Source organism: Muntiacus reevesi, chromosome 18, assembly GCF_963930625.1.
Source record: "Muntiacus reevesi chromosome 18, mMunRee1.1, whole genome shotgun sequence".
NCBI lineage: Eukaryota > Metazoa > Chordata > Mammalia > Artiodactyla > Cervidae > Muntiacus > Muntiacus reevesi.
Window position 1 is genome coordinate 44238630 of NC_089266.1, and position 13086 is coordinate 44251715.

General features: G+C 37.3%; 1 protein-coding gene across 1 annotated transcript in view; it reads right to left on the reverse strand.

The window, feature by feature from the left end:
* The window catches only part of MYO1D (myosin ID), a 354409-nt gene that overhangs the window by 97339 nt on the left and 243984 nt on the right, over positions 1-13086 (reverse strand). Inside the window, exon 21 of the mRNA XM_065909407.1 lies at positions 4482-4636. Coding sequence (XP_065765479.1) covers positions 4482-4636 — 155 coding nt within the window. The remainder of the gene's footprint in view (positions 1-4481; positions 4637-13086) is intronic.

The following is a 13086-nucleotide window of genomic DNA, read 5'->3' on the forward strand; positions in this document are numbered from 1 at the left end:
TTTCAAAATATTCAATGCCATGAGAGAAACCATTTGCTTAGAAAGCTCTTTAGTTCTTTTCTACTTTTCTAAACAGGAAAGGAAAATAACCATAAATTTAGGGCCTTCTGTAATATACCTAAAAAGTAGCATGCTTTATTATTTAAATGAAAAAAATTTAGATAAGTAATACATGTATTTGTTGCAAAAGGTTTATAATGAAAAATAAATAAATCTCCCTCCCATACTTCTTTCTCCTGGTACCCCATCTCCCCTCTCCAGAGACAAACAGAATTACTCATTTCCTGAATGTCTTTCTGAATATAGCTTATAATATACATAATTGTTGGAGGAAGAAATGGCAACCCACTCCAGGATTCTTGCCTGTAGAATTCCATGGACAGAGGAGCCTGTTGGGCTACAGTCCATGGGGTCAGGAAAGAGTCGGACACGACTGAAGTGACTTAGCACATACATACTTGCGTGTGCGTGTAACAATTTTTTAATTGCCTGTATTTAAAATGAACAAAGCATATTATTAATAAAAGCTCTGGGAAGTATTGCAGTAAAGAACCCATTTAACTTCATCAGTGAATCCTAAACATACTTGACTTCAGGCTCCCTTCTTTTCTTCTTTATTGTAATTTCTGGTCTGTGGAATGTAGCCAGGATTTGCTGGTATGGCTGGATCAGGTGTTTCTGAAGGGCGTCGGTGCTGAATGGTCTCTGAGCCATGCTGGTTGTTAAATACTGTAAATGTCACACCTCAGAATATACTTCATTAGAAGACTGCCTTCCAATGTTTTAGAAAATGTGAAATGTGTGGGTGAGTTCTTGCAGAGGCAGAAATAACGGGTCCAGGTTAAGGAAAGACTGAAGGAGGTGAGAGTAAGGCTAATTTATATTTAGTTGAATTTAGTTTCAGATTAGTATGGGGAAAAATGCCAGGAAAGGGCTGGCTTCAATTTGTGAGAGAAGATGGTCACGAGAAATTCATTAGGTAGAGGAGAAAGCCATAAGCTTTATCATTTTTATCTTTGTTTTTAATCATGAAATATTTCATACATAAATGTGTTTTTCATCTAGAAGTTTGATTTGAATCTCTTTTTAAAAAATATTTTCTATGTCTGTAGTTAACTTTTGAACACCTGAAATTTAGTTATAATAACTGCTTTCGTGTCTGTATCTGCTAATTCTCACACCTTTGTCAGTTGCGGGTTGGTTTCCATTGGATAATGGTTTTCCCCTTGGACTGGATCGCACTGTCCTGCCTATTTGTATGCCTAATAATTTTTGATTAGATGTCAGACATTGTGAATTCTGCCTTGCTGGGGGTGGATACTTGTGCATTGCTGTAAATATTCATGAGCTCTGTTCTAAGACATAGTTAAACTACTTGGTAGCAGTTTGATCCCCTTGGGTTTCAAGGACTTATTTGGAACTTGAGGGGGATCCTACACAGATCTCCAGCATCCCCTCTCTGTGCTCTTCTGTCCTCTCTGGCCTCTGTCCTGAAAACTTCAGTTGCCTTGATCTTCCAGACTCTTGTCTCTATTTCCTGAACTCAGGGAGTCCCTGTCCTAGTCCCTTGTTCTGATACATGGCTGGAATTTTGTTCATGGACTTTAAGCCCTAATCCTCTCTGTTTAAAAGTTTTAAAGACAGTGACTCCTATTCAGATTCAGTCTGTCAATGGTATGTTTTGTTATTTTGGGCCTTTTCCTCCCAACTTTTAACTAGAGAACTTCTTAGAATGTACTTTAAGGAAATTCTCTTAAAGATAAAGAACTGGTCTGGAGTTAAATTCTTATCACCTTTGGATTTACAAAATTAACCCAGGGACAAGAAAGATTACATGCCACATCATTATGCTTATAAAATACAACATGATTTTCAAAGTTACAACAATGCTCTGATACTTGACAATAAAGAAAAACAGCTAGGAAAAAAAAATCAAATTAACCTTTTCTCAAGAAGTCAACAGCAAGTTGACTACAGTTCTAAGTCAAAATTTCCAAGCATGAATTTTCTAGGGGCAGACAGAGGATTTTTTCCCCCTCTCATTTGTACTTTAGTTCTTAATTCATAGAATTAGGAACATAGGATAGGGACATCAAAAGAAAAAAAAGACAAAAAGAGCTCATACAGCTCAATATATATACATACACACCCAATCAAAAAATGGGCAGAAGGTATAAAAAGCATTTCTACAAAGAAGACACACAGATGGCCAAAAGGCACATAAGAAGATGCTCAACATTGCTGATTATAAAAGAAATGCAAATCAAAACTATACCTCACATGGATCAGAATGGCCATCATTAAAAAGTGTACAAATAATAAATGGTAGAGAGGGTGTGGAGAAAATGGAACCCTCCTACTCTGTTGGTGGGAATGTAAATTGGTACAGCTACTATGGAGAATAGAATGGAAGTTCCTTAAAATACTAAAAATAGAGCTACCATATGATCTTGCAAACCCTCTCCTGGGTAGATATCTGGAGAAAACAACAATTCGAAAAGATACCTATGCTGCAATGTTCACAGAAGCACTACTTACAATAGCCAAGATGTGGAAGCAACCTAAATGTCCATCAACAGATGAATGTGCTATATATACACAATGGAATACTACTCAGCCATGAAAAGAATGAAATAACTCTATTTGCTGCAACATGGACGGACCTAAAGATTAACATACTAAGTGAAATAAGTCAGATGAAGACAAATACCGGTATGCTATCACTTATATGTGGAATCTAAAATATGATACAAATGAACTTATTTACAAAACAGATTCACAGACACAGGAAATAAACCTACATTACCAAAGAGGAAAGGGGGTAAAGGAAGGACAAATTAGAAGTTTAGGATTAACAGATATACATGTTGTATATAAAATAGACAACCAATAAGGACCTACTGTATAGCACAGGGAACTATACTCAATATTTTGTAATAACCTATAAAGGAAAAGAATCTGAAAAAATAGATCTATATGCATGTATAATTGAATCTCTTTGTTGTACATCTATACAGGAAACACTGTAAATCAATATACTTCAATAAAAAATACACAAGAAATAATTTAAAAATCCCAGTATCTTGACAGCCTTCCTTCCCTCCATTTATACATTTTAAAGACATTTAAAATTCTTACATATATTAAAGATAGAAAGGTATCTCAGACAATATGCTAGGACAAGGAAGTCATTGATGGATTCCAGAACTAGACTCACATATTTCCACCACTTGTAGAGGCATTTAACAGAAGTTAGAAATTAAGAAACAAGGATTCAGATTGAGCAAAAATACTTAAATGTCCCAGGCAAAAACTATTTAGTAGTACAAGCATCCAAATGAAAGGTAACAAATTAAAATCCCTTTTGATTATCCATCTTTCGCTACAACTACATATTAAGAGGAAATGGACCTGCTTATTTGAGTTATAGACTTTACTGTAGAGATGACTTTTCCATGTCTTTCTCTTACATTCTAAACTCTTCAGTAGTTCTCTTAGCTTTATTTGGCAGACAGAAGGAAATTTCTCAAAGGCCTATATATTTATTGTTATCTTTTGGTAATTTCTTAGTCAGATTCTTATTTTCCACCAGGTGGCCACTCAACATCATTTCACTTATACCATTTAAAAGCATTTAATTATATAAGATATTGAAAGATCTGTTTTGGTCTAGAATACAGGGTTTAAGAGCATAAAATAAATGACCTCTGCAGCTCACTTCTAAAATTATTCACCATGCATTTATCAGCAAAAAGGAACACTGTAGAATTACATGTGTGAACATCAGACACTAAATATGCCTTTGTTTAGAGAAAAAACTCCATCTCTAAAACAACTCCAATAAATAACCAGATAAAAATCCTCTGCTTAAAGTTATCCACTCACTGAACACCATCACCATCAGGATCTGTTCCCCGTTTTTCTTTCTTACATCACTGTTCACTACATAGACATACACAATCACACTAGGCATCATCTAGGCTTACTGTGAAGTTCTCTGACAATACCACATTCCCTCATGACTCCATGTTTTTGCAGAGGTAATTGCTTCTTAGAATTCCTTTAGTCTTTGTGGACCCACATGTCATCCTACACCTGCCTTCTAATTTGTTTATATTCATAGCAGATACTTGAATTGATTATACTCGGGATAAATGAGAAGCTGTGATACTAAGAATGTAAAGTAAGTTTTCTGTCTTTTGGATTTAATTACGTTTGGATTGGCAGTGAAGAAATCTCCATTGGGGAAATCTCTCACTGTTGGTTCAGCTGGAGGCTGGAAAAGCAGAGGATCATTCCTAATCTTGAAACTAAGCCGGGATGCTAATTTTGCCTTCTGCGAAACAGATGATTTAAGTTGTCCTTAAGAAGGAAAATAACTCAATATGCTAAAATTGGCATGAAACAAGTTCAGTGAGAATTATGATGAAAGATTTCATCTATTTTAAACTTGCCTTCGTTAAGCAAAAACCAAACTTTACCTCTTGAAATGATTCACCAGGACTCCAACCAGTTCTCCAATTCGACTCTCGTGGGTTGGCTGTTTGCTGAAGAGGCAGACAATTAGGTCTTTGTTGTCTTTTGTATGGAACACTACAAGTTGGTCCTTTCCATTGGAGACGCTTAGACCGGTCAACTGCAAAGAAATAAAGCATGGAAAACTGTTGATGGTTCTCAAAATAAGGAATTTAAACCGTTTGTAATAGTTTTACTCAGTAATACTGGTGACATTAATCTTTATCAAGTTTTATGAAATAAGCAGACAGAAAGAAATAATAAAGATAAGAACAAAAATTAATGAAATTAAAAGTAGAAAAACAATAGTGTAAAACCAATAAAACAAAGAATTGGTTCTTTCAAGAGATAGGTGAAATTGCTAAATCTCCAATTTGAAAGAATAAAAGAGAGAAGACCTAATGACCCATATCAGGAATGGAAGAGGGGCTATTACTACAGACCACATAGACATAAAAGGATAAAAAAGGAATATCTACAACAACCTTATGCATAAAATTCAACAATTTAGACAGAACCAAACCATTCCTTGCAAGCCACAAACTACCAAAACTCACCCAAGAAGAAATAGATAACCTGAAGCTTACTTTATCTATTACAGAAATTAAATTTGTAGTTAAAAAACCTTTCAAAAAAGAAAACTCCAGGCTCAGATGATTGCACTGATAAACTCTACCAAATATTTAAAGAAGAAATAACATCTATTCTCCATGTCTCTTCTAGAAAATGGAAGAAAAGGAACACTTTATAACTCATTTTATGAGCATTGTCCTGAAACCAAAAATTGACAAAAGCAATACAAGAAAAGAAAACTAAAAACCAGTATCCAATATCCTTCATGAACATGGCTTTAATTAGACTGGCCAACAAAATATCAGCAAATCAAATCCCAAACTACATAAGAACAATGCCACATCATGACCAAGCGGAGTTAATCTAAGAAATGCATAGCTGGTTTTGTATTAAAAATATCAATCAATGTAATCCATCATAGCAACAGAATAAAAAAGAAAGCCACATGATTATATCAACTGACGCAGAAAAAGCATTTGACAAAATTCAACATCCATTCATGAAATAAATCTCTCAGCAAAAAGGATTAGAAGAGAATTCAACCTGAAAAATGACATCTACCAAAATGCCACAGCGAACATCATACTAAGTGGTGCAAGGCTGAATGCTTTCCCCAAAGATCAGGAGCAGTGTAAGGCTTTCTGCTCTTACTGCTGCTAGGCACTTTCATACTGGAAGCCCTAGCCAGTGCATCAAGGCAGGTTTAAATAAATTAAAAGGCATATAAATTAAAATGGAAGAAACAAATGACTTTATTTTCAGATGATATGATCGTCTATGCAGAAAGTCCCAAGGAATTTACAAAATAGCTCTTAGAACTAATATGTGGGTTTGGCAAGGTCACAAATACAAGGGCAGCAGATAAAAATATTTCTATATGCCAGCAATGAAAAACTGGAAACACGAGAGAACAGCATTGAAACATGTATATTATCTATAGTGAAACAGATCACCAGCCCAGGTTGGATGCATGAGACAAGTGCTCGGGCCTGGTGCACTGGGAGGACCCAGAGGGATCGGGTGGAGAGGGAGGTGGGAGGGGGGATCGGGATGGGGAATACATGTAAATCCATGGCTGATTCATGTCAATGTATGGCAAAACCCACTACAATACTGTAAAGTAATTAGCCTCCAACTAATAAAAATAAGTGGAAAAAAAAAAGAAAAACTGGAAACAGAAATTTAAAACCAAAACCATCCACAACTCCCAAACCAAAAATACTTAGACATAAATCTAACAAAATGTGTGTAGGATCTGTAAGCTGAGAACTACGAAAGGTTGAAGAAAGAAGTCAAACAAAAATGCTGATGACAGGAATAGAAGAAAATCTAAAAACATGGAGGGAAATAATGTGTTTATAGGTTGAAAAACTCAATATGGTTGAATACTGTTAATTTTCCTCAAATCAATCTGTAGATTTAATGCAATTCTGACCAAAATTCCAGCAGAATTTTTGACAGATATCAAGAAGCTGATTCTAAAATATAGATGGAAAGGCAAAGAAACTAGAACAGCAAAAGCAATTTGAAAATAAAAAAAAGGACTTACAGTAGCTGATTTTCTTACTACAAAGTAAGAGTAATCAAGAAAGGTAATCGTTAAGAAGATTGTCAAAGGAATAAAAACATAGATCAGTGGGAACAGAATGGAGAATTAGATATAATCTCACATAAATATGACTGAATGATTTTTCACAAAAATGCAAAAGCAATTCAATGGAGAAAGGATCATTTGAGCATTTGGGTAACTCAGCATTTCTTGGGATTTGAACACCCACATGCCAAAAGAAATAAACATTGACCTAAATCTCACACGTTATGAAAAAGTAATTCAAAATGGGTCATAGATCTAAATGTAAAACCATAAAACTTTTAGAAGAAAGCACAAGAGAAAATCTGTGACCTTGGACTAGGCAAAGATTTCTTAGAAATGACACCAAAAGCACAACCCAACAAAGAAAAAAAAGGTATAAAATTTAGAACTCTTCTCTGAAAAAGACACTGATAGGAGAATGAAAAGATAGCATACAGACTGGGGAAAAATATTTGCAGAGACATATCTGATAAAGGACCTATGTCCAGTATAAAGAACTCTTAAAATTCAACAATAAGAGAGCAAACAAACCAACTTAAAATGAACAAGAGATCTGTAGTCACTTCACCAAAGAGGACCTATGGGTGGCAAATGAGTCCATGCAAAGATGGTCAACATTGTTAGCCATTAGGGAGATGGAAATTAAACTACAACGAGACCGGGATGGGAAATACGTATAACTCTATGGCTGATTCATATCAATGTATGACAAAACCCACTGAAAAAAAAAAAAAAAAGATATCACTACAAGCCTACCAGAATGGCCAAAATCAAAACAAAACAAAGAGGAAGATGAACAAAAGTGATAAGACTAAATGCTGGTGAGGCTGTAGAACAATCAGAGGAACTCTCACACACTGTTGGGAGGAATGTAAAACAGCATAGTCAGTGGGAAAACAGACTGGCACAGAATTACCACATGATCTAGAAATCTCAGTCCCAGGCATTTATCCCAGAGAAATAAAAACTTATGTTCAGACTTCCTTGGTGGCGCAGTGGATAAGAATCTGCCTACCAATACAAGGGATGTGGGTTTGATCCTTGGTCCAGGAAGATCCCACATGCCGCGGAGCAGCTAAGCCTGTGTGCTACAATACGAGCCACACCTACTGAGCCTGTGTGCCTAAAGCCCGTGCTCCACAACAAGAGAAGCCACTGCAATGAGAAGCCCACATACGGCAAGGAAGAGTAACCCCTGCTCACTGCAACTAGAGAAAGCCTGCACAAAAAGCAACAAAGACCTAGTGCAGCCAAAAAAAAAGAAAAGCACAATTTGTGTTCATACAAAAACTTACACACAAATGCATGTGTGCTTCAGTAGTGTCCAACTCTGTGCCACGCTATGGACTACAGCCTGCCAGGCTCCTCTGTGCATGGGATTATCCAGGCAAGAATACTGGAGTGGGTTGCCATGCCCTCCTCCAGGGGATCTTCCCAACCCAGGGATCGAACCCGCGCTGCCTGCATCTCCTGCCCTGCAGGAAGATTCTTTACCTACTGAGTCACCTGGTCTCAGTCATGAGTGTTTAAAGCAGCTCTATTCTTAAGTGCCCCCAACTGGAAACAACCAGAATATCCGTCAACAGGTGAATAAACACACTGTGATACATCTATATGATGGAATGCTATTCAGCGATAAAATGGAATGAGCTAATAATACAAATCATGAATATCCAACACCAGGGCTTGCGTTCAAAGGCATCTGCTGAGAGAAGAGAAAGCAGCCAGTCTCAAAGGTTACATTGCTGTATGACTCCATTTATGAGATATTCTGGAATAGAGCTGTCAGGGTTTGGAGTCAGGTGGAGTCTGACACGAGGAGTTTTGGGGGGTAATGGGATGACTCTGTATCCTCATTGTGGTGGTATGCCAGAAATCTATGCATGTATGAGGACCCATAGACCTGTATACCATCACCACTACCAAACTTTATTTATTATATGCAAATTTAGGAGATATAGCTCCTTGGTTGTTTTGATCACTAGATCCACTTTGGTCAATAAAGCAGGTACCTGAGTGACCTCTTGCTCTGGGGTTTGTTGTCTGATTGCAGAAAATACCAAAGTGCCCCCTCCTGGCCACCACAGGCGGTGTTAGCTGGTCTGGCAATCAGCTAACTGGATATCCACTGGGGGCAATGCAGAGTGCCCGGCAGCCTGGGGTGGGGATGGAAGTACCGAAGATGGAGAAGGTATACTCTTCTCTTCTATGGGGATTCGTGACCCAGTTGGATGAGTGGAAGAGGCATGTACCCAACAACTGAAGAACTTTTAACAGTTCATGCATTTGGAAGACCATTTAGTCTCATGCCCATATTCTACAGATAAGAAAATTGAGGCTCGAAGACATGAGCTGATTTCCAGACCTTGAAACTGGAACACAAGCTTGCAGACTGACCCAGATCCATGGTCTTTCTATCACAGTAGACTTTTCCAAATATCATGAACATAAGTTGTAAAAATAAGTATCCCTAAATGTCATGGAAATAAACTTTCAGAGAAGGTGAGTTTTTAGGTTGATTTTAAAGAATGCCAGGGTTGGTGCTCAAAGGAGAGAAGGGAAAATATTCAAGGAATTGGAAATCATTTCACAAACCTACATAGATCATGGGCTTTTTAAAAAAAATTTTATTTTTAATTGATTGATGATTGGTTTACAATACTGGTTTGATTTCTGTCATACATCATCATGAATTAACCGTAGGTGTACCTATGTCTCCTCCCTCTTGGATCACTGGCTTTTTAAGGCCCATGTAAGAGAATATATAAATCTTTCTCTCACTTAGATGTATCTCATCCAGATGATTTTTTTGTTTAGTATACACTTTTTTAAAAAATAAACTAATTTTATTTTGTTAACTTATTGGCTGCACTACATGGCATGTGGGATCTGTTTTTCGACCAGGGGTTGAACTTGCCCTCTGTCCTGCATGGAAGCGTAGAGATTTAACCACTGAACCACAGGGAAGTCCCTACATTGGCTTTTTAAAAAGTTCTTTAAAAAATATTTTACTGAAGTATAACTGATTTACAGTGTAGTGTTAATTTCTGCTGTACAACAAAGCCACTCAGTTATACATGGGCTTTCCTCGTGGCTCAGCTGGTAAAGAGTCTGCCTGCAATATGGGAGACCTGGGTTCAATCCCTGGGTTGGGAAGATCCCCTGGAGAAGGGGAAGGCTACCCACTCCAGTATTTTGGCCTGGAGAATTCCATACACTGTATAGTCCATGGGGCTGCAAAGAGTCGGACATGACTGAGCGACTTTCACTTTCTTTGTTATACATATGTGTGTGTGTATATATATATATATGCATATAGACATATATATTTTTTCATTTCTTTTCCATTAAGGTTTTTCACAGGATATTGAATAAAGTTCCCTGTGCTATACAGAAGGAGCTTGTTGTTTACCCATCCTATACATACTACTTTGCATCTGCTAATCCCAAACTCCCAATTCTTCCCTTCCCCACCCCCAGATGATTTTTATATGACTAAATTAAAAACATCATTTTCATTAAAAAAACATGCTGTGTCTACGATGCTTCACTCTCCTTTGATTATTTTATATGCAAAATGCAAACTTGAATTGATGAAGCACTTCACAGGAGAGCTTGATTAAAGCCTAATAAAATGAGAATTCTAATAGCACTAACTTTGTCGGCACATCCCAGCAACATTAGCTGCAGGGGTTCAGGGAAAGGGACCGATGCAGCTGTGAATGCTGAAACCATCCAGGGAGAGGATCCCTTCTGCATGCTGTCTAGGTCAAAGCAGAGGCCTTTCTGATGGTTTTCTGAGCCACCTTCCCACCTCAGGGGGTAGGTTTCCCTTCCTGTCCTTCCCTACTCCTTCCTGGCTGGGTGACTTCACCTGGCATAGGAATTCCTCACATGTGTGCTCAGGGATTACAGGCGTACCAGAGTCCCAGCAGAAAATAGGGCAAACTGCACCTACTTTCCTCTGCTGCACAAACAATAAAGATTAAGTCCCTGCTGTCACCAAAGCAAGACAAATAGCATCTAGGATGTCTCTTTTGCTCTGGGAGACAGGATGGTAGGTGGGAGAAAGCAGCGGAGTAAAGGATGACCTGGGTGGCATCTCCATTTAGCCACGTGAGCTTGAGAAAATCATTTAATTTGGAGGGCAACTCTTTCCTTTTCTGCAAAATAAGGATTCTACTAGATGCTCTATCTGCCTCATAAGTTTGTAGTAAGGACCGAATAGGAGCAACTCTGGACGCAAAAAAGATAAATAAACAAAACTCCTCTGCCTTCGAGGGTCTTTACACTCTAAGAGAAGATATGCCAGCCAAATCTGAAAAACCACAGAAGTTCCACGCCAAGGGAAGGTATTGCATGCAATTACATCAGTTAAAGAAGGGATCTTACCTTAGAGATCTCTGGGCACCCAAAACACACAAATAAGTTCTCTAAACAAAAGTGAAACTCCTTATCAAGGCTTCCCCTACTAGCTGCCTTCTTATTTCTCATAATCCAGAAGATCTCTATGCTGTGATAAATCTAAACCTTCCTCCTCTTCAGTTTTAAAGGTTTGAGCAGGGCAGATACAATCTCTGATGGTCATCTAACTCAACTCTCCCAGACTCTCTTCCGTATGGATAATCAAACAGTGAACACAATCAGATAAGCAAAAAGAATGTGTAACTTTCCAATCATTAGTAAAAACAGAATCAATAAAACTTGAACAACAACAACTAGATAAGAAGAGGAAATAGCAGGGAAGTATTAAAAATGGAAAGCGCGTGAATAACACAAATTAAAAAACCCAAAATACTGTCATTTTCTGTAAGAAATGGGATACAACTCCTTTACTGGATGAAGATGGCTCACAGATTAGGTCAAAAACAAAATTTATACTCCATTTATAATGCATCTAAAACATAAAGATACCGAAAGACAAATGAAAGTATGGACAGAGATGTGCCAGGAAGAAAGTGAGGATGGGAATAGGAATAACAGGCAAAGCAACATCCAAGGCAAAAACCACAAAACTTGTTTCTTTTATATTGACAAAAATATAACAAAAAATGAAAGCCATCATCTTCATGCAACTGAATAAAATGGTACTGAAACGAAGCAAAAACTGTTCTCAAACAAAAGAAATGGACTGAATCGTGATGTTAGTGGGTGACCCAGTGCTGGGCAGTTCAGGTGGTCAAAAAGCAAATGAGTATGGAGACTGAATGAATAATCAACAGATTTGATTTTGTAGTTACATGAAAATCTTATACACATTTATTGTGGTCCCCAGAGCATTTAGACAGGGAGGCCTGGCGTGCTGCAGTTCATGGGGTCGCAAAGAATCAGACACGACTAAGCGACTGAACCGAACATGTACTGGGCCAAAAATAACATCCTCTTACCAGTTACAAAAAGGAGGATATGCACTGACCCTAATCACAGTGAGGTAAAACTAGAAAATCATATAAAGGTTAACAGTAAAACAACCTTATTGTTGAGAATTATTTTTTTAAAAGTATCTCTTCAGGCTGGGTTAAAGAGATGATAATTGCAGTTACAGACAATAAAGAAGTTAATGAGAAAGAGAATTTTATATTAGTATTAATGGATTCAGTCAAAGCTACATTCAAAAGTAAACACATTGCCTTACATACTTTTGTTAGTAAACAAGAAAAAGGAAGTAAATTAAATGCCAAAGTGAAAGTAGTGAAAGCGTTAGTAGCTCTGTTGTGTCTGACTCTTTCTTTGTGACTACGTGTCCATGGAATTCTCCAGACAAGAATACTGGAGTGGGATGCCATTCCCTTCTCCAGAGGATCTTCTGGATCCAGGGCTTGAACCCAGGTCTCCTGCACTGCAGGGAGATTCTTTACCGACAGATCTATCAGGGAAGCCCAAATTAAATACCAAAAACCTAGATAAAGGACTGAAAAAAACCAATCAAAGTAAAAATTAGTGAAGATAAAAGTGGAAATTGATGCATGAGAAAAACAATACAGATGATAAACCCAAGAGTTGGTTCTTTGAACAGACCACTAAACAACCAAACCCATGGCAAGGTCTAGTCAGGAATAAAACAAGGCAAAAACACAAATATCTAACATGAGGAAGGAGAAAGGGATTTAAGAAAGGATGTGTTGTTTTAGAAATTATGAGAATGACATTTATAATTTTCTGTTAATAAATTAAGTAGTTTGTGAAATGCATGCTTTTATAGGAAAATACAAATTATAAAAATTGACTCAAAGAAAGGTGAAATAATCAGAACTAACTCATAATTAGGGAAAAATTTTTTTATGTTGTCATAAAAACATTCTCCTAAACATTATTGGGTACAGATGATGGTACAAGCAAACCAAGCCCCAGGTAATTCCTATGCTATGGAAAATCCTCTAGAACAGAAATGGACAGACACCATC